Here is a 25,405-nt window from a genome sequence, read left to right as displayed (position 1 = left end):
TACTGGAATGGGTAGCCTTTCTCTTCTCCAGGGGATCTTCCCAACCCAGGGATAGAACCCAGCTCTGCTGCATTGTGGGCAGATTCTTTACCAGCTGAGCCACAAGGGAGCCCAAGAACACTGGAGTGGGTAGCCTATCCCTTCTCCAGTGGATCTTCCCAAACCAGGAATCGAACCAGGGTCTCCTGCACTGCAGGAGGATTCTTTACCAACTGAGCTATCAGGGAAGCCCTCATCCATCTCTGGCTGAGGTTGAATCCAGGGGTTTGACCTTCCTTGCATATGACCCCACAGCCAGGAAATGGCCCTTCAGCAGAGAGTTGCTGATAAGCAGTGAGCTGCCTTAATTCTGGAGGATTGTCAGAAAACACAGATTGGAAAATGACAGCTTCTGCTCCAGCAAGTCACACCATCCAAGGAGGGATGCTATTAGCCTCAGGAACCCTGAGACTTGATTCTAATAAGAATCTCCTTTACACCACTCATCCTACTCACTTAGGTATCCCTCACTCCTGGATCAGTCCCTCACTCCTGGATCAGTCCCTCACTCCTGGATCAGTCTTGCCACACAGTGAAAAAAACAAAGTGTAGTCACTCAGTTGTGTCCAACTCTTTGCGACCCCATGGACTATAGCCCGTCAGGCTCCTCGGTCCATGGAATTCTCCAGGCAAGAATACTGGAGTGGGTAGCCATTTCCTTCTCCAGGGTAATCTTCCTTACCCAGGGATCAAACACGGGTCTCCCACATTGCAGAGAGACTCTTTACCAGCTGTGTGCTGTGTATTTAGTTGGTCAGTCGTGTCTGACTCTTTGTGACCCCATGGATTGTAGCCTGCCAGGCTCCTCTATCCATGGGGATTCTCCAGGCAAGAATACTGGAGTGGGTTGCCATGCCCTTCTCCAGGAGATCTTCCCAATCCAGGGAGCAAACTTGGGTCTCCTGCACTGCAGGCGGATTCTTTACTGTGTGAGCCACACCAGAGAAGCCTCTTTACCATCTGAGCCACCAGCAAAAGATCAAAGAGAACTGTTGATGAGGTGAGGGCTGGTTATGTGGGCTGTATATTGCATTATCTGAGAAAGAGCTAACACCAGAAAGGCAGGTAATTGGAAAATGACAATTTTCAGCTCTTATTGTCTTCCATTTTGCAATAGAAAGTTTCAAACATGCATGAAAAATAGAGAAAATTGTATAATAAGTCCCTGCCGTGCTCATCAATAGAAAATTATCAACATTTTGCCATTCTTATATGTTTGGCAAAACATGTTTATATTTTTATTCAAGCATGAAAAAATGCTTGAATACACTAAGACTTTCTTTAAAATTGATTTCTCCTCCAGTGTTAATGAGGTATAATTGACAATCACAAATTGTATATATTTAAGATGTACAACCTGATGACTTCATATACATTATCAAATATTCACCATAACTAAGCCAATCAACATAGCCATCACTTTACATCTTAAATTTTTTTTTTCTTTTTTATGTCAAAAAATATCCAAGACCTACTCTTTCAGAAAGTTCTAAGTACACAGTACAATATTGCCATCTGTATACCAGTTCTACAGAAATTATTCCTCTTACATAACTGGAGCTAAAAGCCATTATTAATAACATTATTCTTAGCCAAAGGACATGGGAAATTACCAAATAATACCAAGATGATCTTGTTAGAAGCGCCCCAAATTTTTATGTTTCTTCACTGAGGATGGAAGGAAAGAGAAGCTGATGGGCCAGTAAGATGGTTACACAAATAACTGAAGACTTATAAGTAGGAATCCAAGATTTTATTCATTCAATCCTACAGTCATCCAAACAGTGTGTTGTAAGTACTTTCCATGCACATTGTCAATCTGCCAGTGAGACAACCATATTGGACTTGAGTCCCAATCAATATTCACCATTTACTGATTTGAAGACCTTGGAAAAGTGCTATCTATAAGCCTCATCTTTCTCATCCATAAAAGAGGAATAATAATACCTTCTTGAACAGGGCATTCCTGGAAATGCATATAACCTTGCTTTCTGTAACATATACAACTGTTATGCTGCTAGACCCTGAGTTCATGATGAAATAAATCTTGTCAGTCTCTCTCTCCTCATATTCCCCTTTCCCAGTCTAACAGGGGAGCAAAAACTCTCAGAGGAATCTACATAGTCCAACATGTAAGATGAAAAAGGCCTATCCCCAATGACAGCATTGAGTCATCTTCCAAAATCATTTGAGCTTTTCTAATCTTCTGTTACTTTTCTTTAGGTCTCTGTAGCTCTACAAACAGAATCTGTGCTAAACTCTGTTGCTGCCTGAGGTCAAATAGTTGGCCACAGGTTGTGTTGTTGAACCCAAGTTCCTGTGCCCAAGACACAGTGGTGCCAAAGACACTGAAACGTTGGAGTTCCAAGCAGAGAAAGGTTTATTGCAAGGGCCAAGCCAGGAGAAAAGGGGCCCATGCTCAAAGATCCAAACACCCCAGTAAATTTCAGGAGAGAGTTTTTAAAGGCAAGGTGAGGGAGAGTCCAGGGCACTAAGCTGAGAATTCTGATTTATTTGGCAGAGTCGCTGAGGAAATCCTGGAGACAGCCTCTAAACCCTGGAGACAGCCTCTAAACCCAGGAGACAGCCGCTCAATAGTTCTGAGGTGCTGCTCTGAAGAGGGAAGAGCCAGGACAAAAAGGATTTTTTGCAAAAACTGGTAGTCAGAATATCAAAAGAAAATCAGACAGGACTTCCCTGGTGGCACAGTGGATAGGAACCCACCTGCCAATGCAGGGGACATGGGTTCAATCCCTGGTCCGGGAAGATTCCATATGCTGCACCACAACTGAGCCCGTGAACCATAACTAAAGAGCCCCTGTTCCATAGCTACTGAAGCCTGAGAGCTCTAGAGCTGATGCTCCTAACAAGAGAAGCTGCCACAATGAGAAGCCCTCAAGCCGCAGCAGAGAATAGCCCCACCTCCACCCTCTCCCACCCACCACTTCTCATTACAATTAGACAAAGCACATGCAAAGCAAAGAAGACCCAGTGCATACAAATATAAAACAAAAACTAACCATAAAGAAGATATTCAAAAATAATAAAGAAAACCAGGCATCTCAAGTTAATGAATTTAGTGCTTTTCTAAACATGGGAAGATGCAAGATTCTGGGCTTAATGAAATCATTCCTTTGATATACATCTTAACTATTAGGGATAGTATCAATATCCTGTTTGCCTCCATGCTGAAGCCCCTCAAGGTGCACATTTGGGGGTGGCTGCAGCGGCTGATGCCTGGATCGCCTCAACATAATTTGTTTACTGATATGGTCAGGCACCATTCTTCACCCACAGTACAGCGATCAGCTCATACACTATTCCCCAGTTGGTGGTGAGATAACAAGATAGTGTCATGGGGCTTAACATCACGAATATTTAGGCTTCAGCTGGTCTGGGACCTGTCTGCTCATAGTCATCATGCAGTTAACGTCCTCCATCTGATAGTGGTTTAGTATCTGCTTCCCAGGTGGTGCTAGCGGTAAAGAATTCACCTGCCAATGTAGGAGATACAGGAGACGTAGGTTTGATCCCTGAATTGGGAAGAATTCCTGGAGTAGGAAATGGCAACCCACTCCAGTATTCTGGACTAGATAATCCCATGATAAGAAGAGCCTGGGGGGCTACAGTCCATGGGGTAGGAAGAGCCAAATGGAACTAAATACACAACAACACAAGAATATGTGCCAGATACCGTTATTTGTGCCCTTCTGGGAGGAACTAAAGATTCTATGACTGCTATATGGCTGATCTATTATTTAAATTTTGTCACTATACTTCATATTCTTTCAATCACCAGCCTTCTGTGACTCAAGGGAGGCCTGGGAGATTATAAAGTTTTCTACAAACAAGAGGCATGGGAAGTGGGGTGGTCTGTCTCCAGAAGTTCCTATAGGATTGCTGTGCTGTGCTGTGCTTAGTCGCTCAGTTGTGTCTGACTTTTTGCAACGTCATGGACTATAGCCTGATACGCTCCTCTGTCCATGGGGATTCTCCAGCAAAAATACTGGAGTGGGTTGCCAGGTCCTCCTCCAGGGGATCTTCCCAACCCAGGGATCAAACCCAGGTCTCTCACATTGCAGGCAGATTCTTCACCGTCTGAGTCACCATGGAAGCCCCGAGAAGTTCCTATAGGTTTAGGCTTCTTTAAAATTGGTGAATCTACCACAACGCCCTGTTTGGTCCAGATAAGGGCACAATGCCCAGAAGGCAGGCCAGTATTGCTCTCTGCCAGCTTTCTCCAGATCTCCCCTGCGGCCCAATGTGCATTACTGAGCAGCAAAGACTAACACAGCCCCCACCCTCAGCCCCGCACCCTCCCCCTCACTCTCCACCTTCTGGGTGAGTTCCAGGGCTCAGTGCAGGGACTTAGTACAGTTCGCAGCGGAGTACCCAGGGGCCGCGGGGTACCGCGTTTGCCCTTGTCTTTCTACCCGCCTCCTAAACTGCACCAGGACTTTGTAACTAACTTCGTACCTGCTTGTGGCTCCCAGAAGAGTCCGCCTGGTCGCCCCGAGTCCCGCTGTCGCCGCACCCGGGGCCGAGCTCCTGGCTCCAGGTAGCTACTGCAGCGACGAGTAGAGGGCGCCCCCCCGGTGACTCGGGAGGCGGCTCCAAGGCGGGCTGCCTGCGCTTTCCTCTCCAAAGCAGGGGGTTCTCTACTCCCGCGGAGCGGACCGGCGCCGTGACAGGGACTCCAGCTTCTCCCTGGGACCGCCTGGAGCAGTGCGAACCCTGGCCGCGCCTCTCCGGCCGTCAATGCTCCGCGCGTCCCCGGAGGTGAAGGCCAAGCCGCTGCCCCCAGCGCCTGGCCCGCGCCTGCTGCCCCCAGCGCCTTTCACACATGGTGGGCCAAGGGTGGGGTAGGATCGCTTTCCACTGGCGCTGGACTTTTTGCATGGCTTAGCGCCGCCCCAGGCAGGCTGTGTGGTCCCAGCCGGAGCCCTGGAACACGGTGGAAGGGGGAACCGGGACGAGAATGGAGAACTGGCGCGCTGGTGGCCGGGGGTACAGGGTCTTCTTGCCTTGTCGTTCGCCGCCCCTCCAGCCTCCAGCACGCAAGAGCAACAGGAGCAGGAGGCAAGGAGACTGCCCAGGGGGACTCACCGCCCAGCGGGAGAACAGACTGGACCTCCCACGCTCCACTTAGCTGACTTCCCCTTTTAGTGTTAAGCTCCTTCAGTCGTGTCCGACTCTATACTACCCTATGGACTGTAGCCCGCCAGGCTCCTCTGTTCATGAAATTCTCCAGGCAAGAATGTTGGAATGGGTTGCATCGCCAGGGGATATTCCCAACTCAGGGATTGAACCGGCGTCCGTTATGTCTCCTGCACTGGCAGCAGGGTCTTAACTACTAGCGCCGCCACAATCCCTTTTACCGGTCTGTAATTCTAACTTCTGAAGTTCTATCTAATTAGTGCCCTGGACTACAGCCATCTTCTAAGAATGTCATCTTTTCCTATATTCCTTAAAGAACAGCTGGGTTCCAACTCCACCAGGCTCCCTCCCTCTCTCCCTGTGTGTTTTTCACCTTAGGGAACCTAGTTGTGGCAAATTTCATGTGGGTAAAAAACTATTGTTTTTTCATTTAGTGAATGGGGACATTATTCTTCAGCACATTTTGCTTTTCGTTAGAACATACAGACAAGACTGCAGTATGGATTGACCAGCCTTTTTCCCTGTTGCAATTATTTCTACTTCCACCTTTTGAGGACCATTCCAGGTATGCAGTTCCAGAAGCCATGGGTTCTTTTTTAGTTGAAGAATAATTGCTTTGCAATGTCCTGTCGGTTTCTGCCCTACAATACAAATATATATAGCCTCTCTCTTGAGCCTCTCTCCTATCCCACCCTTCTAGGTCGCCACAGAGCACCTGGCTGGGCTCCTTGTGTTATACAGAAGGTTCCCACTAGTTACCTATTTTACATGTGGTAAATGTGTACCTCTCAGACAGCAAAGAATGTCTCCAATGCAGGAGACCCAGGTTCAGTCCCTAGGTAGGGAAGATCCCTGGGAGAAGGAAATGGCAACCCACTCTAGAATTCTTGCCTGGACAATTCCATGGACAGAGGAGCCTGGCAGACTACAGTCCATGGGGTTGCAAAGAGTCGGACACGACTGAGCAACTAACACACACACACGCATACACACAGTGTGTATATATCAATGCTCCTTTCTCAACTTGTCCTACCTCTCCTTCCCCGCTGTGTCCACAAGTCCATTCTCTACATTTGTATTTCCATTTCTGCCCTGCAAATAGTTTCATCAGTACTATTCTTCTAGATTGCATATTGCCTTAATATATGATATTTGCTTTTCTCTGACTTTCTTCACTCTGTATAACAGGCTCTACATCCACCTCACTACAACAGACTCAGATTCATTCCTTTTTATGACTGAGTAATATCTATTCCGTGTATGTACCATGTCTTCTTTATCCATTCATCTGTCCATGGACATCTAGGTTGCTTCCTGTCCTGGCTAATGTAAATAGTGCTGCAATGAACATTGGGCCACATGTGTCCTTTTTATTTGTGGCTTTCTCAGGGTACATGCCCAGTAGTGGGGTTGCTGGATCATATGGTAGTTTTAGTCTTAGTTTGTTGAAGAATCATCATTCTGTTCTCCACAGTGGTTGTATCAATTTATGCTTCCACCAAAAGTGCAGTTGTTATTCAGTCACTCAGTCATGTCCAACTCTTTACAACCCCATGGACTACAACATGCCAGGCTTCTCCAGCACCACAGTTCAAAAGCATCAATTCTTTGGTGCTCAGCCTTTTTTATGGTTCAACTCTCACATCCATATATGACTACTGGAAAAACCATAGCTTTGACTCTACAGACCTTAGTCAGCAAAGTGATACATTTGCTTTTTAATACACTGTCTAGGTTTGTCATAGCTTTCCTTCCTAGAGCATCCCTTTTGTTGCAGCTATTGTCTGCCTCTTCAGAGCTCACTCCTGTGCATGTCTAGCTTGGGTGAGTGAGGCTACAGGTACAGCTTCAATTCTGACAGTCTGGTATCTGTGTAATATCCCCACTGATGATCCCATCTGACAATGCATGTGAAGTATGATGGGAGGTGATATTCCAGAAACTGCCCAAGAAGTCAAAAAAGACAGTTCCATCATCATTGGACATAAGGAAGTATATTACTGATTATTACCTCTTTTGCATGGATCATCAAAATCATGCTTATATCCATCTGTTGCCTCTTATGCATCATGAGGGCTTTCTTTATTTACTTCATCACTAATCAGCATCACTGGATACTGCAGAATCTTAAGACTAGTAAAATCAGCTGATTGTCACAGGCTGGGGCTTGGCCTGAAAATAACTTGAATTCTCTTGGGCTTACTTGCAGTTGGCTTTTTCTTGGAGGAATAATTTCCTTATTTTATAAATCCACACTACATTCATTGAAACTCAACAAGCAACAGAGTGAAAGGACAAAGATAGAGTGAGAGAGAAACAGAAAAAGTAAAAGGGAGGGAGAAAGGAAGGAAAGAAATATTAAATTACCAAGAAGAAAGAGCCAATCAAAAGTGAAAGTTCAGTTCAGTCACTCAGCCGTGTTCAACTCTTAGCAACCCCATGGACTGCAGCCTACCAGGCTCCTCCATCCATGGATTCTCCAGGCAAGAGTACTAGAGTGGGTTGCCATTTACTCCTTCACAAAGAGAGCCAATTAGGCAGTGACCTTTCCTTGTGGTGTGAGCACCAACTCTTTGAAGCCTCACCTCTGAGTTCTTAGGTCTAGAGTTCTGTACTGGGGCACAGTAACTACTTCCTGAAATCATTACCCTAGTGTTTCCTTTCATTTTTCTAGCCCTCCAATTGCTATGTAACAAATTGCCTATATTAAATCCTTTCTGTTGAAATTTGTTTTTCTCACTAGGCCCTTTCTCAGATGGCATATATTGTGACTGTGCCAAGAGCTGAGGAATTCTGCAACCTTGGGCTTCCCTGGTAGCTCAGCTGGTAAAGAATCCACTTGCAGTATGGGAGACCTGTGTTTGATCCCTGGGTTGGGAAGATTCCCTGGAGGAGGGCATGGAAACCCACTTCAGTTCTTGCCTGGAGAATCCCCATGAACAGAGGAACCTGGTGGCTACAATCCATGGGGTCACAAAGAGTTGCACATGACTGAGAGACTAAGCACAGCACACTCAACAACCTCCTGGCAATTTAAAGGAAAGGCTTTACCACTCTGAAATATGAAGATGTATCTTGGATTTGGAATATTTCCATGGTTGGGTGTCTTAAAGGAAGATGACAACCCAAATAAACTTAATATGAAAATATGAAATTACTGGATATATTATTTAATAGAACAGTTTGAATGTATAATTAAGTACCTGAGTTATTGTCAGGAATGAGAGGAAAACCTGAGAGAAAATTAACTTGTTGGAGGTTCCTATTAAGTTTTATAAGGAAAAATACATTGAAAAATTTCACATAAATGCAAACAACTGAAATTTCACAAGTGAGGGTCTTACCATTATCCTGTCACTGTCAATAATGGTGTTCAATCTGTGTGTGATGGTTAGCACAGTGCACTGGGCAAATTTCTCATGGATTATTTTTTTAATCAACTCATCAGTTCTTGAATCAAAGAAGTTGAATTTACTTTAGCAAAGGCTGAAAAAGAAGCCTTATGAATTAAAAATATCATGTGGTATCTGTATAATTTTTAAAAACTCAATACTTTAAGACATAATCTTGTTCTTGAAAAACTAAGTATGAAAAGACTATTTAGAAATTTACTATTTTTCATTAAACAATGAGAAATAGTCTTCTCTTGAAATTGCTTATAACTATCAGAGCTGGATTTAGGAGTCTAGCTCTCTTAGGATGCCTCATAACAACATTAACACCTTATAATGTGTTTTGGTTTCTTTGTTTCCTGGAATTAATGTCTCTGGGGCAAAAAATGCACTTAGAAACACTTCCCAGAATCATTAAATGTTTTCTGGTTATCACATTTAAAATTCTAATTCCAGGTTTCATGAACCTCAGCTTCATACCTTGGATCCACATTTGATGTGGTTTTGTCAATAATCAGTATCTTGTGTTTCCTGAGAAAAGCCCTGGAAGGCACACCAGTTGTCTCTGTCCAACACTCAAGTTTGAACCTGATTCTGTTAAGACAGTATCCATTTTAGCAGGAAGATCTTCAATGGCTTCTTTCAGTTGTGGATGCAGTTGTGAATACAGAAAGAAGAATGACATTTTCTAAAAGAATTACTACTGAAATAGATGACTTTTAGACATTAGAGCTTTGATGTCCTCAGTACTTCTTATGTATCTTACATGTACAGCCATGTCATGGGGAAATCTCTTTCCAATGAGCATTCCCTGAGAAAGATGGTGGAGTCAATCAGGACAGAAAGATCTCAGTGTCCCCCCCTCCCTGCCACAGGACATCCACCAGAAACACACCAAGGGATTAGTCAAAGAAATCTCTCAACAGATGAAGCTATTTCTCTCAATGTGGTTTAAACAGAAAAGTTAAAAGATCTTCATGGTTGAGTTGTTTCCCATAGTACATTCTGTATAGGAATTGGTACAATAAAGATAAAAAAATATATTTTTAGTTACTGAAGGAGGTATGGTTCTCTGAAGATATAAACTTATCACTATTTTATGATTTTGGAAGGTGTAAAGGTTTAATCTGCCTACAATGCAGGAGATCTGGGTTCGATGCCAATATTCTTGCCTGGTGAATCCCATGGACAGAGGAGCCTGGCAGTCAACAGTCCATGGGGTCACAAAGAGTCAGACATAACTGAGCAACAAACATTTTTACTTCACTTTCAAAGGTTTAAAAAAAATACAAATTCAAACAGTGACAAACTGTACTTCATACATTAGTAAACCTACAGTGTATTTTGGCTTTGGCTCTTTTCCAAGTTTAATCCCTTAAGTATTGGCCCATTCAAGTGCATTTTATTCAATGTTATAAATGTTTTGCAGTGAATGAAAACTGAGGAAAAACAGTACATGATATAACATCTTATTTCCCACATACCATGGACATAGGTGATGTTTGGATTAATTTATCTCCATAAAATTATAACCACAAAATCTTTAAAAAAAAAAACAAAATTTTAACCACCAATTTTAATCTGAAACTACATTGGGTGGCAGGAACCAGTGAATATTTGTTTTGGGGAAATATTATAGAACAAGAACCAAACTCCAGCTATACTTGAAGTTAAAGAACAAAGAGTAAATACATTTGGTGACCCCATGGACTATACAGTCCATGGAATTCTCTAGGCCAGAATACTGGAATGGATAGCCTTTCCCTTCTCCAGGGTATCTTCCAAACCCAGGGATAAAACCCAGGTCTCCCTCATTGCAGCCACATTCTTTACCAGCTGAGCCACAAGGTAAAACCACTAAAGGACAAATGAAAAGTTGAAAAAGTATTATATGCACTATTGAAAGTTATTTTAAAAATAATTGCCCTATAGGAAAAACATACATTAATAAACAATTCAAAGGATGACAAATGATCAATAAAAAAGCTCCATCTCCACCAATCAAATAAATTCAAATTAAAACTGCTTGAATTATTTTTAAATTTTGACCTAATAAAAACGTAATTCTGGTACTCAAAGATGGCAATGAAATAGCACACAAGAGCTTTAAGAGGGCAAACTGGTCTGAACCTGATCAAAACTAGTTTGGCTTTTCACCAGTTTATCCTGCTTCTGGGAATATAGAAAAAGGAAAGATGGACCTAAATATTAGGGTAAGGTAAATATATATCCCTGTGATATGGCCATTATATCATAATTAGCAACAAACTGTTAAAAGTGAAAGAGTGCATAAATTGCATTAAATACCATGTTTTGAACATTATCTAATTCCATAAATAAACATTCAGTTCAGTTCAGTTGCTCAATCCTGTCTGACTCTTTGCAAGCCCATGAATCGCAGCACGCAAGGCCTCCCTGTCCATCACCAACTCCCGGACTTCACTCAAACTCACATCCATCGGGTCGGTAATGGCATCCAGCCACCTCGTCCTCTGTTGTCCCCTTTTCCTCCTGCCCCCAATCCCTCCCAGCATCAGAGTCTTTTCCAGTGAGTCAACTCTTTGCATGAGGTGGCCAAAGTACTGGAGTTTCAGCTTCAGCATCATTCCTTCCAAAGAAATCCCAGGGCTGATCTCCTTCAGAATGGACTGGTTGGATCTCCTTGCAGTCCAAGGGACTCTCAAGAGTCTTCTCCAACACCACAGTTCAAAAGCATCAATTCTTCAGTGCTCAGCTTTCTTCACAGTCCAACTCTCACATCCATACATGACCACTGGAAAAACCATAGCCTTGACTAGACGGACCTTTGTTGGCAAAGTAAGCATAGAAAATTAAGAAGGACTCAAGATTCAAATTTAGTTTTATAGAAAAGCATGCATGCTCAGGTGTGCAGAAAGATTTCTAGGGGAAAGAAAATAAAACCAAAATATCAGCAAGTATATTTGACTGATAGAAATAAATTCTTATTCCTTTCTTCTTTTATAGCTTTAATTTTTTTACAGAAAGAGAAAAATAAATATTCTTTCCTAAAATTCACAACAATTACCAATAACCGTAATGTACAACTTCTCTTAAACCCTACATCCAACTTGTGCTGTGAAAACACTAACATCTCAGTGAGGTCATTTGTATAAAGTCATTTATATAAAGTCAGTAAATGGCATCATTTACAAGTTGAGAAAGCAGATGAAACATGAGAAGAAAAGCAAATACCCAATGAGAAGATGACAACTCAGTTTTTCTCTACAAGGTGGGCCTTGTATCTGGGCAGCACTTCCTGGATGGACTCATTTCATCTTTCCTCGGGGCAGTGGGGGGTGTGGGGGCGGGGTGGCAAAAGGAAATCTTGAAGGTACCTCAGACTTTACATACAGGATGGCAATCATGGTCAACAACCAACTTCACAAAGTCTGGACCCCTTTTTAAAAGTTAACACTGAATTACCAATGTCAATGGGAGGAATGGCTTAAAGCAAAAGCCAGCCTCCACCTTCCATCAGAATCACCTGGAGTTTGTTTAAAACCCATCCCCAGAGCTTCTAACTTTACAGAATTGATCTAGAGGCGTGTAGGGGGATTTGCATTTCTAACAAGCTCCCAGGTGATGAGGATGCTGCAGGTCTGAGAGTCATACTCTGAGGAAAGCCACACTAATCCTTGATTACAGAGATGTTTCACCCATGCATCATCTCCAACAGCAAGGCCATTAAGAACTTCCTTTGAGAAACTCCTGCCTACAAGACCAAAGATGTGTTTGGAATCACCTTCTCCCTGCATTTAAGAACAAGTAGAAGCAGCTCAGCACTGCAGTTACATACAGGGCAACACAGGCCTGGGAACCAGACTCCCTGGTTTGGGATCCAATTCTTTCACTTACTAGCTGTGTAACCGTAGGCAACTTGCTCAAACTCTCTGCTTCAGTGACTTCACATGTAAAATAAGAAATAATAGCTCAAGCAGGAAAACTGGAAATGGGTGACTACCAAAATCAATGAGAAGTCTTCACCTTTCATTTCCATGCACATACATTTTCAAAATTCACAAATAGAACATGTCTGGAGAGTTGATTGCTCTGCTTGAAGTTGAGATGTTTGTCTACTTTGTTATGATTTACGGTAACCACATCCATAATCTCCTTTTTATTTAAGGACCACCAAATGGGCCAAGAGATATAGCTATACACACTGAATACACACCATGAAAATAAGCATAGGAGCTCCCAACCCCTGAGAATCACCAAGGCTCTCCTACTAAAAAAAAAAAAAAAAAAAAGGAAATATCAGAATTTGTGGCAAAGATGAATGGGTTAGGGTCCAGAAACAAACAAACAAAAAAGCTATCACGGAAGTGTGGTTCAAGCCCAAAGGTCAGGCCCACATAGTTAGTAGTCCCAGCTACTGGATGGAAACTTTAGTGAAGAGCTTCACCTCTCTGAGTCATTTTTTATCTACATTTTTCCTCCCAGCTCAGGGACTCTTCAGTGGTTTCAGGACCATAGGACTCCTGGGCAGGATCACGTGCATCAAGACCATGCACTGCTTCTCTGAGATAAAGATCTGGATAAGACCCCACTGGTTTCAGGGACCCCATCCCCAGAGTGGTCCTCAAAGGTGGAAGCAGAAATACACAATAAAGAAGAGAAAGTGAAATTCGCTCAGTCATGTCTGACATCTTTGCAACCCCATGGACTATACAGTGAAAGTTGGTAGGAGATAGCAGCCCGCCATCTGGGCACGCTGCCCTCATCATGACCAAACGAGGGCTCTGTGGGAGGTTCTCCATCTGGAATGGAGCAGGACCCTGTGGGGCCTTCCTGGGATAGACACTACCCCCACCCCATGCCCTCTGCCTGTCCCTTGTTTGTAGAAAAGTTTTAGTCTCCTTGGCCTCCTCTGAGCTACGAAAGGCTGGCTCAGGAATTAATGATTGGAAGAAAGTGAACATACGGTAACCAAAAAGTTAAACAATAAATAGGCCATATAGCAGTCACAAAATCTTTAGCTTCTCTCTGAAGGATATAGATGACAGTGTCTGATGGATATTTCTGAGTTGCCTTGCAGATATTAAAACCCCCACCAAATGGAAGAAGGTCACTGCATCATGGCCTTAAGCAGGCAGCACCCAAACCAGCTGAAACCTAAGGACTGATGATGTTAAGTCCTGTGATCCTACTCTGTTATCTGACCCTCAAGCAATCAGAGAATGATGTAGAAGTTGATTACATTCCCAGGACTTTCTCCCTCACCTTGCCTTTAAAAGCTCTCCCCTGAAATCAATCAAGAAGTTTGGGTTTTATAAGAATGAGCTGCCTGTACTCCTAGTGTGGCTCCTGCAATAAATCTTTCTCTGCTCCAAATGCCAACATTTCCATTTGTTTGGCCTGACTGTACCTTGGACACAGAAACTTGGGTAGAACACAAGCACAGGTTGTAGGCAAGCATTTGACCTCACACAACTGCAGGGTTTAGCACAGATTATGTGTGTAGAGCTTCAAGAGCTAAAGAAAAGTAAAAGAGGAATAGAGGAACCTGAATGATTTTGGAAAATGAATGAATGCTGCTCCTGGGGACAGGCTGTTGGCATCTCACATGTTGCACTATGTAGGGACCTCTGTGGGCTTTTTGCTGCCCTCTTAGATTGGGAAAGGGGAACATGGATGAGGGAGAGAGACTGCTTTATGATTTTGCATCATGTGCTCCAGGGCTTAGTGGAATGACAGTGACATATGTTACAGAACACAGGTTATGGATGTTTCTGGAAAATTTACCTCACTACTTTTGCAACAATGTAACAATTCAAGAAGGTATTATTATTCCTATTTTTACAAATGAGAAAGATGTGGCTTAAGGACAGTTACTTGTCTAAGTTCTTCAAATTAGTAAATGACAAATCCTGATTTGAACTCAAGTCCAAGTCCAGTACTGGTAGATGGACAGTATGCATGAAAAGTGCCTAGAATATAATTTTGGAATCACTGTAGAACTGAGCAAACAAAATCTTGGACTCCCACTCTTGTCTTTAGTCATTTGTGTGATCATCTTACCAGCTCAGCAGTTTCTCTTCCTTACTACCCTAAATGAAGAAAGATTAAAGTTTGTGGTGCTTATGACAAGATCATTTTGTTATTCTTTGATAATTTCCCATGTATCTTGGCTAACACAGTGTTGTTAATAATGGCTTTTGGCTTCAGTTATGCAAGATGAGTAAATTCTGCAAAACTAGTTACAGCAGTGTGGCTACAGTTGGCAATATTCTGTGTATGTTTAATTTTTTAAGAGACTAGATCTTGAAGGTTCTCAACATAAAGAAAAAAGGAAAATGGTTAAAGTGTGAAGTGATGGCTATGTTGATTGACTTGGCTGTGGTAATTCACAATGTATATATGTGTCTTAAGTCATTTGGTTGTACCTCTTAAATATATACATTTTTGATTGTCCTCAATAAAGCTGGAGGAGAAATTATTTTAAGGAAAGCCTAATGTATTCAAACATTTTAAATAAGGCCAAATATAAGAATAACAATGCTGATAATGTCTACTGATGGGCATGATGGAGATATACTACTTTCTTAATATCTCATGCATGTTTAAAACTTTTTTGTTGCAAAAAATAAGACAATTAGAGTTGGAATTTGTAATTTTTCAGTTACATACTTTCTCCAAACTGCCAAATACACTCAGTCCCTTCAGCTTCTGTCTCTTTTGCTTTTAACCAAGATCTTTTGAAACTTCCTACTATTCTTTTCTGAACATTAACTAATAAGACGTTTAGAAGAAATGTTGAGACCCACTGTTGAATTGTACATAGAAGTCTGGATGTGGAGCGAGGGGACCAGAGCTCTAGATGCTTCACATATTGCCTAAACTTTCTCAGGTCTACAATGGGAAATCCCTACTCTTCTAGTGGTAAAGAACCTGCCTGCCAATGCAAGAGACAAGAGACTCGGGTTTGATCCCTGGGTTGGAAAGATCCCTTGGAGTAGGCAATGGCACCCCACTCTAGTATTCTTGCCTGGAGAATCACATGGACAGAGGAGTCTGATGGGCTACAGTCCATGGTGCTGCAGCGAGTCAGACATGACTGAAGCAACAGCACACATGCCTGTACTCACCAACCTCCCCTGCATCCCTTCCAGCCAGAGGACCAGGTTCATCTAAAAATTTGGAAACCCTACAGCCTAAAATATCAGTTACTCCTAAGAGGAATGGACCCCTCTTGGTGATGCCAACTACCATCTTCCCAGAAGCTTCAGGGGTTCACTCCATGGGAACATCACACTTGAGTGAAGGGGCCCCTGAGCTCCAAACTCCAGAGAAACAACTGGGGCAATGGACCTCCTTGACTACTCCTGTGAACCTCTCTCTGACCTGAAGCTTCTCTTCCAAAAACCAACAAAATTGTGTCCCCAAAGAGTAAATGATTAACTGCAGGAATTGTTGCACTCAGAAGGGAGCTAGTGACCTTGGCCTAGTGACACATAGAACACTGACACCATTAAAAAATAATAATAATAAAACCATAACAGCCACTCAGGTGAAAGTGGCCAAGAAGACCAGCCAGGATTTCTAGCTGTGACACAGGTCTGCTGCCTCCTTGGCCGGGATGGTCCTGGGGGACCAAGATGCACTGGATTACCTGTTTGCTGCCTGGGGAGGGGTCTGTGTACCAGGCAGCATGTGGACCTGTTTTCATGAGGATACATATAGCCTCACTGAAGGAGGAACAGATGGGCCACTGGGAGAGTCACTCGGCTTCAGACACTAGACCCCCTGGTCTGGGGAACAATCTGGGGCCAGGGTGATGGGGCCAACCGAGCATCACTGGGATTGTCCTTTTCTGGGCACCCCTCCATGACCCTCAGAATCTAGAAAACTCCAGATGACGGTCTCGCAGAGACAGAGCAGTTAGGACCAAGGCCCAGGGGCACCAGACACATCCACAGGTGGTAGGAGTAGTCCTGCTCCTCCTCAGGGTCTGATGACCCCACACTCAACAGAAAGCAGCTGCAGGAGCTGGACCTGCACCCTCAGGCCCCTCAGGATGAGGAGCAGGACAGGCACAAAGAGGGAACGTGTCACCACAAAGACCAACAGTTTCCAGGGAGAAAGCACACAATCTGGGTCATAAAGTAAAAGTCCAGCCTTTTTTCTTTTCCTTTGTGCTGAGATATTTCACCTGCTCACAGGGCATCTTGTGCAGAGGTCTCGAACCCAGGCCTTCAGACCAGAGACCCTGGTGTGAAATGGCTTCACTGACACCTCAGCTCAGAGGGCCATGTCCAGAGACACGGCACCTGGCACTGATCTGCAATTGCAGCTGTATAGCTGAGTTCACTCCCCAAGAACTCTGCCCACTCCCAGTTGACAGGAACCACATACAGCAGCCTGGCTGGTTGTGGGGAGAATATGTCTTCTAGAGCTTGAACTCTCACCCCTCTATGCTTTGATTAAAGACTTTACTTCTGAAGCCAAATATTTACCCATCTATCAGTACATGAGTGACACTTGGCTGAAGTCACCTATTAGGGTCTGCCTCAGGATTGTAGGTAACAGAACAGAAAGAAATCAAACCCTCTTCTGCCCAATAAGGGTGTGTAATTCTCCTGAAGACCTGGAGAAAGGAGAAGCACTGGACTAGCAAAGAGAATTGTTTCTTAATATGAGTGTGGTATGCATTGTTCTCTTGAAAAGTGATATTTACTCTTGGAAAATTGAGCCTCACTTCATGAGAGAAGCCAAGTGAGGTTCCTGTTCTGTCAGGTCAAAGAATTAAAGAGCCTGACACTCAGCAACCTCTCAGAAGTGGGATTCTTGAAGGAAATCCATTTTTCTGGAGACCCAGGCTCACACTAGACCCAGGAGCCAACAGCATCAGAGCGTTTTCTCCTTCAGTCACCCTACCCTACTGACCTGAGCCCCAGGAAACACCCCTGTCACTCCACTGAGTGATTTTGACTCAAGATTTGGTGACTGGCCAGGGGTGTGGAGCTTGATTCAGGAGATGAGATCTCCATGGCAATGAGATTTTCCTGAGGGTGGGTCCTAAAAGAGGTAGGTAGCAATACATGTGAAGAGAGTGGAAGGCATGACCTCAGTTAAAAACTAGGCACCAGAGGAATGGTGTTGGCCTCTGGGGAGCTCTCACAAGGGGGCCTTTTGGCAAAAGGCTCAATTCTTTAAGTGATTTCCCTTCTAGAATGTGGGAAAGGACAAGTCATCAAATCCTTGAACTATTTATCTTCTGTACTGAAATATGCTTTTGGTTTACTGTAGCTCTTGAGTTAACTAAATGAGACCATCCCTGCCCAGTGCAGGGCTGCAGTTCCAGGGAAGCTGATGGACAGGATGGTGAGATGGGAAGGGGAACAGTCTCCCCACCTCCACTCACTGACCTACTGGGGAGAGAGCGTCATCCTGCCAAGTAGACCATGACTCAGAAACTCAGGTCCTGAGAGCAGTCCTGGGAAGGGGACAGAGCAGGAGGTGAGGGGAGAATTCCCCACAGTATCAGGGAGCTAACAATGCACAGTCAAGAACACCAGGGAGAATGAATCTGCTGTCTGTCACTACATAAACCACCTGAGAAATAAGTGGCCTAAAGCAGTGGTCACTTATTAGTTATTTGTGAGGGGGGCTTTCCAGATGGTGTTAATGGTAAAGAACATGCCTGTCAGTGCAGGAGATGAAAGAGACCTGAGCTTGATCCTTGGGTCAGAAGATCCTCTGCAGGAGGGCATGGCAACACACTGTAGTGGGTGCCTGGAGAACTCCATGGATAGAGGAGTCTGGCTGGCAGGCTACAATCCACGGAGTCACAAAGAGTAGGACAGAAATGAAGTGATTGAGCACAACACAGCACAAAGCATTCTACTGACAAAAACAAAACAAAACAAAACAAAACACCAACCTGAAAACCAAGAAGCTTTCCCTTCCTCTTATCTATTTTATATCTTACCAGAATCAGTATAAACTCCTAGATTAAAAAAAAAAATTATTGTTGCAAAATGTAAAGTTTAAAAACCCTCAATCCTCTTGTTGTTACATACAACACTTCTAATGTGATATAAAATCAAACTGATCACATGGACTACAGTTTTGTCTAAATCAATGAACCTTGAAAAAGCAAGAGAGTTCCAGAAAAACATCTACTTCTGCTTTATTGACTATGCCAAAGCCTTTGACTGTGTGGATCACAACAAACTGTGGAAAATTCTTAAAGAGATGAGTATACAAGACCACCTGACCTGCCTCCTGAGAAATCTGTATGCAGGTCAAGAAGCAATGGTTAGAACCAGACATGGAAGAATAGACTGGTTTCAAATTGGGAAAGGAGTACATCAAGGCTGTACATTGGCACTCCGGTTATTTAACTTATAAGCAGAGTACATCATGTGAAATGCCGGACTGGATGAAGCACAAGCTTCAAGACTGCCAGGAGAAATATCAATAACCTCAGAAATGCAGATGACACCACACTTATGGCAGAAAGTGAAGAAGAACTAAAGAGCCTCTTGATGAAAGAGAAATAGGAGAGTGAAAAAATTGGCTTAAAGCTCAACATTCAGAAAACTAAGATCATGGCATCTGGTCCCATCACTTCATGGGAAATAGATGGGGAAATGTGGAAAGGGTGAGAGACTTTATTTTTGAAGCTCCAAAATCACTGGAGATGGTGATGGCAGCCATGAAATTAAAAGATGCTCGCTCCTTGGAAGAAAAGCAATGAGCAACCTAGATAGCATATTAAAAAGCAGAGACATTACTTTTCCAACAAAGGTCCATCTAGTCAAAGCTATGGGTTTTCCAGTAGTCATGTATGGATGTGAGAGTTGGACTATAAAGGAAGCTGAGAGCCAAAGAATTGATGCTTTTGAACTGTGGTGTTGAAGAAAATTCTTAAGAGTCCCTTGGACTGCAAGGAGATCCAACCAGTCCATCCTAAAGGAAATCAGTCCTGAATATTCACTGGAAAGACTCATGCTGAAGCTGAAACTTCAATACTTTGGCCACCTGATGTGAAGAACTGACTCATTTGAAAAGACCCCTATGCTGGGAAAGATTGAAGATGGGAGGAGCAGGGGACAACAGAGGATGAGATAGTTGGATGGCATCACTGACTTGATGGGCATGAGTTTGAGTCAATTCAGGGGGTTGGTGATGGACAGGGAGGCCTGGCGTGTTGCAGTCCATGCGGTCACAGTCAGATACGACTGAGCAACTGAACTGAATGTGATATAAACTCCATTTCAGAGACTCATTTTCTGTCTAGGCAGTCTTCAAATTTTAATTTTAAAAATATTTTCAATGTAATTTCCTCCAAATTTAAACATGATTAGTTTTCAGAGGAAAAAAAAAAAAGGCAAAACACTGGTTTGGAATACCCAAAGCTTCCACCTTTTGGAATGGATAAGTATGAGTATGGTTGCTGAGTGAAAGAGTGAATTTAGTCAGAACCATCCAATGTTAGTGCTTCTCTTGTGACTCAGCTGGCAAAGAATCTGCCTGCAATGCGGTAGATGTGGGTTCAATCCCTGAGTTTGGAAGATCTCCTGGAGAAGGGAAAGGCTGCACACACAATCCCAATTTGACTCCTAAGGCAAGTAATGTGGGCCAGGTGTGTAGATAGAGGTCTATTAGGGCTGGGGCATGCTATTCCTTCCAGTAATGTTATTTTTTAGTTCTAAATTCAAAAATATATATATGTTTGACCCGCTTTTAAACACACATTGCCATTTTAGTTTTGGGAAAAAAAGTTTTCTTAGACCATTAGGTTTAGAAAAGCTCAGTTAATCCATATTCTCTGTTTTTAAAGGAAAATTAATACCTTTTACTAACAGCTTTGGCACATAAAAGTGAAAGTCACTCAGTCATGGTCACTCTTTACAACTCCCTGGAATGCTCCAGGCCAGAATACTGGAGCGGGTACTCTTTCCCTTCCCAAACCAGGGATTGAATCCAGGTCTCCCACATTACAGGCAGATTCCTTACCAGCTGAGCCACCAGGGCTCACCTAAGCCCTTTACATATAAAACCTTGTGCCCCATCTGTACTACCCTCTCAAACACTACCTTCTTTGTTAATGGTTCAGTTCAGTTCGGTTCAGTTGCTCAGCCGCATCCTATCTGTGACCCCATGGACTGCAGCACTCCAGGCCTCCCTGTCCATTACCAACTCCCAGAGTTTACTCAAACTCATGTCCATAGAGTTGGTGATGCCATCCAACCATCTCATCCTCTGTTGTGCCTTGCTCCTCCCATCTTCAATCTTTCCCAGCATCAGAATCTTTTCAGATGAGTCTGTTCTTCACATCAGGTTGTCAAATATTGGAGTTTCAGCTCCAGCATCAGTCCTTCCAATGAATGTTCAGGACTGATCTCCTTTAGGATGGACTGGTTGGATCTCCTTGCAGTCCAAGAGACTCTCAAAAGTCTTCTCCAACATCACAGTTCAAAAGAATCAATTCTTCAGTGCTCAGCTTTCTTTATAGTCCATCTCATATCCGTACATGACCACTGGAAAAACCATAGCTTTGACTAGATGGGCCTTTGTTGGCAAAGTAGCGTCTCTGCTGTTTAACACACTGTCTAGGTTGGTGATAACTTTCCTTCCAAGGAGTAAGTGTCTTTTAATTTCATGGCTGCAGCCATCATCTGCAGTAATTTTGGAGCCCCCAAAAATAAAGTCTGCCACTGTTTCCACTGTTTCCCCATCTGTTTGCCATGAAGTGATGGGACTGGATGCCATGATCTTAGTTTTTGAATGTTAATCTTTAAGCCAACTTTTTACTCTCCTCTTTCACTTTCATCAAGAGGCTTTTTAGTTCCTCTTCACTTTCTGCCATAAGGGTGGTGTTATCTGCACATCTGAGGTTATTGATATTTCTTCTGGCAATCTTGATTCCAGCTTGTGCTTCACCCAACCCAGCGTTTCTCATGATGTACTCTGTATATAAGTTAAATAATCAGGGTGACAATATACAGCCTTGATGTACTCCTTTTCCTATTTGGAACCAGTCTGTTGTTCCATGTCCAGTTCTAACTGTTGCTTCCTGACCTGCATATAGGATTCTAAAGAGGTGGGTCAGGTGGACTAGTATTCCCATCTTTTTCAGAATTTTCCAGTTTATTGTGATCCACAAAGTCAAAGCAGAAGTAGATTTTTTCTGGAACTCTCTTGCTTTTTTGGTGATCTAGCAGATGTTGGCAATTTGATCTCTGGTTCCTCTGCCTTTTCTAAATCCACCTTGAACGTTTGGAAATTCACAGTTCACGTACTGCTGAAGCCTGGCTTGGAAAATTTGAGTATTACACTGTTAGTGTGTGAGTTCATGGTTGCCATGATATTTATGTTTAAAATGAGACCATACAAGCTTTCAGAAGGCCCTATTATACATTTTCAATATTTTTAATAGCATTAAAAAAGTTTAAACACAAGGTTTGTGTTCACAAAATTCTGAAGATTTTTAAAGTGGCCTGTTGTGTTTTCAGGTATATTCTTCAACATTTGAACCATGGTACTGATTCAAGAATAGAACTGTGTAAATAAATGCACAGTATTGGCTTTAGACTTGAAAAAAAAAGCTCCTCTGACTATTTCTCACTTTTTTATGACTAAAAGTGGGGGGGATGCACAGGGTTGAGCTGCACACTAAAAAATAAAATGTTTTCCCCACAGTGCATCCTCATCACCTACCTCTTGAGCTGTGGTACTTGCTGTGGGGACATGGTGATGTGCTGTCCAGACCTCCCTTTGAGTACTTGTCCAGTTGCTGGATGTTCTGTCAGTGGGCAGTCTTCAGCCACTAGGTCCTCTGGGGGAAGCTTGTATGCAACGACCCATCCAGGGGGAAGCATAAAAGCCTGGCCAGTGGACTTTTCAGGACAACCCTGAAGGACTATCTTCACTCCAGACCCCATGGGGTCAGCTAAGGTCATCTGAACAGTGATCCAGCTTGATTTCCCCTCTGCTCTACCCTGTTTCTTCTCTCCTGATTCTATAACTGTTGATCCCAAGGGCACCCCTGATAAACATTCCAGAACTAAACTCCATTTGAATCTGCATCCCAGAGAACTATTCTGCAACACGTATCAAAAAAAAAAAAAAAATTCAGTACTCGGGGAGATTTTTATCTGAACTTTACCGATTATGGCTTAAAGCTCAACATTCAGAAAATGAAGATCATGGCATCTGGTCCCATCACTTCATGGGAAATAGATGGGGAAACGGTGGAAACAGTGTCAGACTTTATTTTTTTGGGCTCCAAAATCACTGCAGATGGTGACTACAGCCATGAAATTAAAAGATGCTTACTCCTTGGAAGAAAAGTTATGACCAACCTAGATAGCATACTCAAAAGCAGAGACATTACTTTGCCGACTAAGGCCCATCTAGTCAAGGCTATGGTTTTTCCTGTGGTCATGTATGGATGTGAGAGTTGGACTGTGAAGAAAGCTGAGTGCCAAAGAATTGATGCTTTTGAACTGTGGTGTTGGAGAAGACTCTTGAGAGCCCCTTGAACTGCAAGGAGAACCAACCAGTCCATTCTGAAGGAGATCAGCCCTGGGATTTCTTTGGAAGGAATGATGCTAAAGCTGAAGCTCCAGTACTTTGGCCACCTCTTGAGAAGAGTTGACTCATTGGAAAAGACTCTGATGCTGGGAGGGACTGGGGGCAGGAGGAGAAGGAGACAATGGAGGATGAGATGGCTGGATGGCATCACTGACTCGATGGACGTGAGTCTGAGTGAACTCTGGGAGTTGGTGATGGACAGGGAGACCTGGCGTGCTGTGGTTCATGGGGTTGCAGAGAGTCGGACATGAGTGAGCGACTGAACTGGACTGAACTGAACACATATTTTTAACACTTTTAAATTCCCAAATAAAATACAAGTGGTACAAACAGGAACTTTGTATGTAAACATGGTTACCTTTGGTTTAAAATCCTCAATTAAATGTTGTCTGACTAATTCAAGTGTTGAAATTGTTATATGTTAATAACAAAAAAAGTTATTATTTTGAACCATATTAAACTTATTATATAGGTGAAAAGAAAGAATGAATGTTAGTGGTTATACATGGTTCAGTCTAATAGAAAAAAATACATTAGCACTTGAAATTTAGAGAATATTACCCTTATGAATAACTCATGGGCAAAAGATATAAATAATGAATTCAGTTAGATATTAGAAAATACTTAATGGTATGGTTATTGATCAGTGCTAGTATCCAAACTTGTAGGTTATAGTTAAATGGGCCTTAGGGTATAAAAAGAAAAAGTAGCTAATGTACTTACACTAGAAAAATGATTAAGTTAAAAGTTGATCTAAATTTCCAATTTAAGAATTTTAGGAAATAAATCTCAAAATAAATGTAAAGTTGAAGGAAAGACAGAATAACATGAAGTAGAAAAGAAAACAGGAAATATCAATTCAGCAAAAAATGTGATTCTTTAAAATAAGAAAAAGTCATGTAAGATTATTCATTTTAAAAAAAGGCTCAAAAGAAAATTAAAAAGAAAAAAGAAAGAACACAATTATAGATGCTGCAGAGTTTAAACATATAGATTTAGAGAGTAACTTTATGCCAGTTAAGTTCAAAACTCACAGGAAGTAGATCCACCTCTAGAGAAATAAAACTTACCAAAAATGACAGTGTACAAATAAAATGAACAGTACTAACATAATTACCAAAAATAAAGTAAATATTGATGGCTGCACAATACTGTGAATGTGATTAACATCACTGAACTGTATGCTTAAAAGTGACCTTATGGAAAATTTTATGTTACACATTTTACCACAATAAAAAACGTTAAAAAATAAAATAAAAATCTCTATCTAGAAGACAATAGATCACACATCTGTCCTTCATTCTCAAATCCCTTAGAAGGGCTTCTATTTTGAGGAAGCATATTTTCTCTTTCTTCTCTTTTAGAACACATAATATTGTCCTTCTGTATTTTAATCATGTATCTTTTTTTTTTTTTTTTTTTTTGGAGCAGGGACTCCTGCCAGGAGCCAGCACCGGAGACCTCACCCATGACAAGTTCATGCAGAGAGACCTGGTGGGGCAAGGCGAGTCAGGTCTCAAGGGGTCCTCTGCCCGAGCATCTACCCGGAAACCAAAATCTGTCTGTTTACTGTTTGCTATACTACACTCTTCTGACATTAACAGGGAGCTATCCCCGACCACCTTTCTCTGAAAAAAGTTTACTTGGAGCTCCAATTAGTCTCCTGCATATGAAAGGAGTGCTCAGCTCAAATCCCTCTGATGGCTCTCTAACTTGCCTGACAGGTTTACCCAGACTTTTACAACTATTCATGTGATTATTTACAGCCCCCCAACCATGAAAGGCAGGAAGCTTAAAACATCTTAAAGATATAGAGCCTTTTTTAAAGAGCTAAGAATTATATTGGTGAAGGGTTTCATTGTTGAGTTAATGACTGCTTCCAGGCCTCCATATCCTTTATCTTTTAGGCACCTGGAGGATATTAATCAATGTAATTGGGATATAGAAAAAGGAATATAATAGTTTTGATGTTAGCAATACTGGACTTTTGAGTTAATGAATTTTCTCTTTGTTATAAATCACTGTACTCCTCTTTCCTTGTTATAAATTGTTGTATCCTTGCTATGTAAGAATGTAACCTTAATTAGTGCTTTCTGAGAGTGGCACCACACTTTAGTAAAAACAACACTTTTAGGGCAAATAAGTTTTCTGGTTGACGGACCCTTATCAGAAAAGGGCCATAAAATGCTAATAGGCCTCTCGTGGCCAGATGATGATGTAAATCACCTAAGACCTGTGTATACAGCTAAGTA

At 42.5% G+C, this 25,405-nt stretch overlaps 1 protein-coding gene across 1 annotated transcript in view; it reads right to left on the bottom strand.

The window, feature by feature from the left end:
* LOC128057592 (ATP-binding cassette sub-family C member 4-like) overlaps positions 1–25,405 on the bottom strand; it is a 194,550-nt gene that overhangs the window by 32,527 nt on the left and 136,618 nt on the right. The window contains 1 exon segment of the mRNA XM_052650041.1: positions 4,516–4,873. Coding sequence (XP_052506001.1) covers positions 4,516–4,873 — 358 coding nt within the window.

This window comes from Budorcas taxicolor, chromosome 12 (genome assembly GCF_023091745.1).
Source record: "Budorcas taxicolor isolate Tak-1 chromosome 12, Takin1.1, whole genome shotgun sequence".
NCBI classification, from domain to species: domain Eukaryota; kingdom Metazoa; phylum Chordata; class Mammalia; order Artiodactyla; family Bovidae; genus Budorcas; species Budorcas taxicolor.
This window is presented reverse-complemented; position numbering and strand designations above follow the sequence as displayed.